General features: G+C 69.1%; 1 protein-coding gene across 2 annotated transcripts in view; it reads right to left on the bottom strand.

Moving 5' to 3' along the window:
- Positions 1-1,101, bottom strand: part of LOC127751349 (mucin-1-like) — a 73,842-nt gene that overhangs the window by 41,551 nt on the left and 31,190 nt on the right. Inside the window, exon 1 of one of the 2 annotated variants that reach the window (XM_052274796.1) lies at positions 222-950. The exons of the other annotated variant lie outside the window; for it this stretch is intronic. Within the exon in view, the coding sequence (XP_052130756.1) occupies positions 222-308 (87 nt within the window). The 5' untranslated portion in view covers positions 309-950. Of the gene's footprint in view, positions 1-221; positions 951-1,101 lie in introns of those variants that run through there. 2 annotated transcript variants of the gene reach the window in all.

Consider the following 1,101-nt stretch of genomic DNA (forward strand, 5'->3'; position numbering starts at 1 on the left):
TCAGTGCCCCCGGCCGGGCCCCGCGTCCAGTCCGGCCCTAAATCGAGGCGAGCTGTGCGCGCTGTGCGAGGTGTGGCTTTGGCCCGGTGGTCCTCGGCGGGACAGACCGGCGGGGCCGGCCGGCTTATCCACGGCTCCAGGGATTACCCGCCTTCCTCCCCCTCCAGCTGCCCCGGGCCGGCTCCGGCTCCAGCCGACGGCCGTCTCGTCTCTCTTCCTACCTGCGGCACGGTGTCCAGGGACCCTCCTTTCGTGTTGGCGGCGACCCACGCTTCGCGAAACGTTTCCAGCGCAGTGTCGAAATCCATTTTAATTTCGACTCCTCTCGGCTCCTCTCTTGGAAGGGTCTTCCGAGAAAGGGGGCGGGGTCAGTCGGCGGCGGCAGCGGTCACCTGCCCGGCGACAACGGTGGCGACGAGCTCGGCCAGCTTGTCGTTCTTCTGAGTCCTTCACTGCAGCGGCTGCATGTCTCACTTGCACTTGCACACACACACACACACACACACGCACTCGCGCACTGCTTTTCTCTATCTCTCTCGCACTCGCAGGCGCCGGCACAGGCCGCGGCTCTCTGCTGCCGTGACAACAGCTTAATAATGGCTGTTGCCGCTGGTCCGCGGGGGGCGGGGGAGGCTCGCACCCGGAGGGGCGGCCACGGGGCCGGCCGTCTTGAGCTTCACCAGGGACATGGCACGTCCCGGAGCGTCCTGGCGCGACAGGGAAGTCCCCACCGTCACACCCCGTCACCTGCCATGCGGGCTGCGGCGCTCAACACACACGTATAGACGCACACACACGCCGTCACACGCTGTCACACTGCTCGTCACTGCCGCACTGTCACACGCGTGTCACCGGCACGACGTTGTTCGCTACGTCCGTGCGCGCGCGCGGGGTGGCTGCGAGGCCTCACACGGTCCGGCCTCCGGTGCGTCCTCGCCGGCAGCCGAGACGGTACTGGCGCGGTGGAGGGGGGAGCGAGCGCAGCGCGGGCAGAGCCGGGCAGAGCCGGCGCGCGCTCCGCCTGAGCCGAGCCGAGCCGGCTGAGCCGAGCCGAGTCAAGTCGAGCCGGGGCGGGGGTGGAGAGCGGGGCAAAGGGGGGAC

The sequence above is a fragment of the Frankliniella occidentalis genome, unplaced genomic scaffold (assembly GCF_000697945.3).
Source record: "Frankliniella occidentalis isolate FOCC.00 unplaced genomic scaffold, Focc_3.1 Scaffold442, whole genome shotgun sequence".
Taxonomy (NCBI): domain Eukaryota; kingdom Metazoa; phylum Arthropoda; class Insecta; order Thysanoptera; family Thripidae; genus Frankliniella; species Frankliniella occidentalis.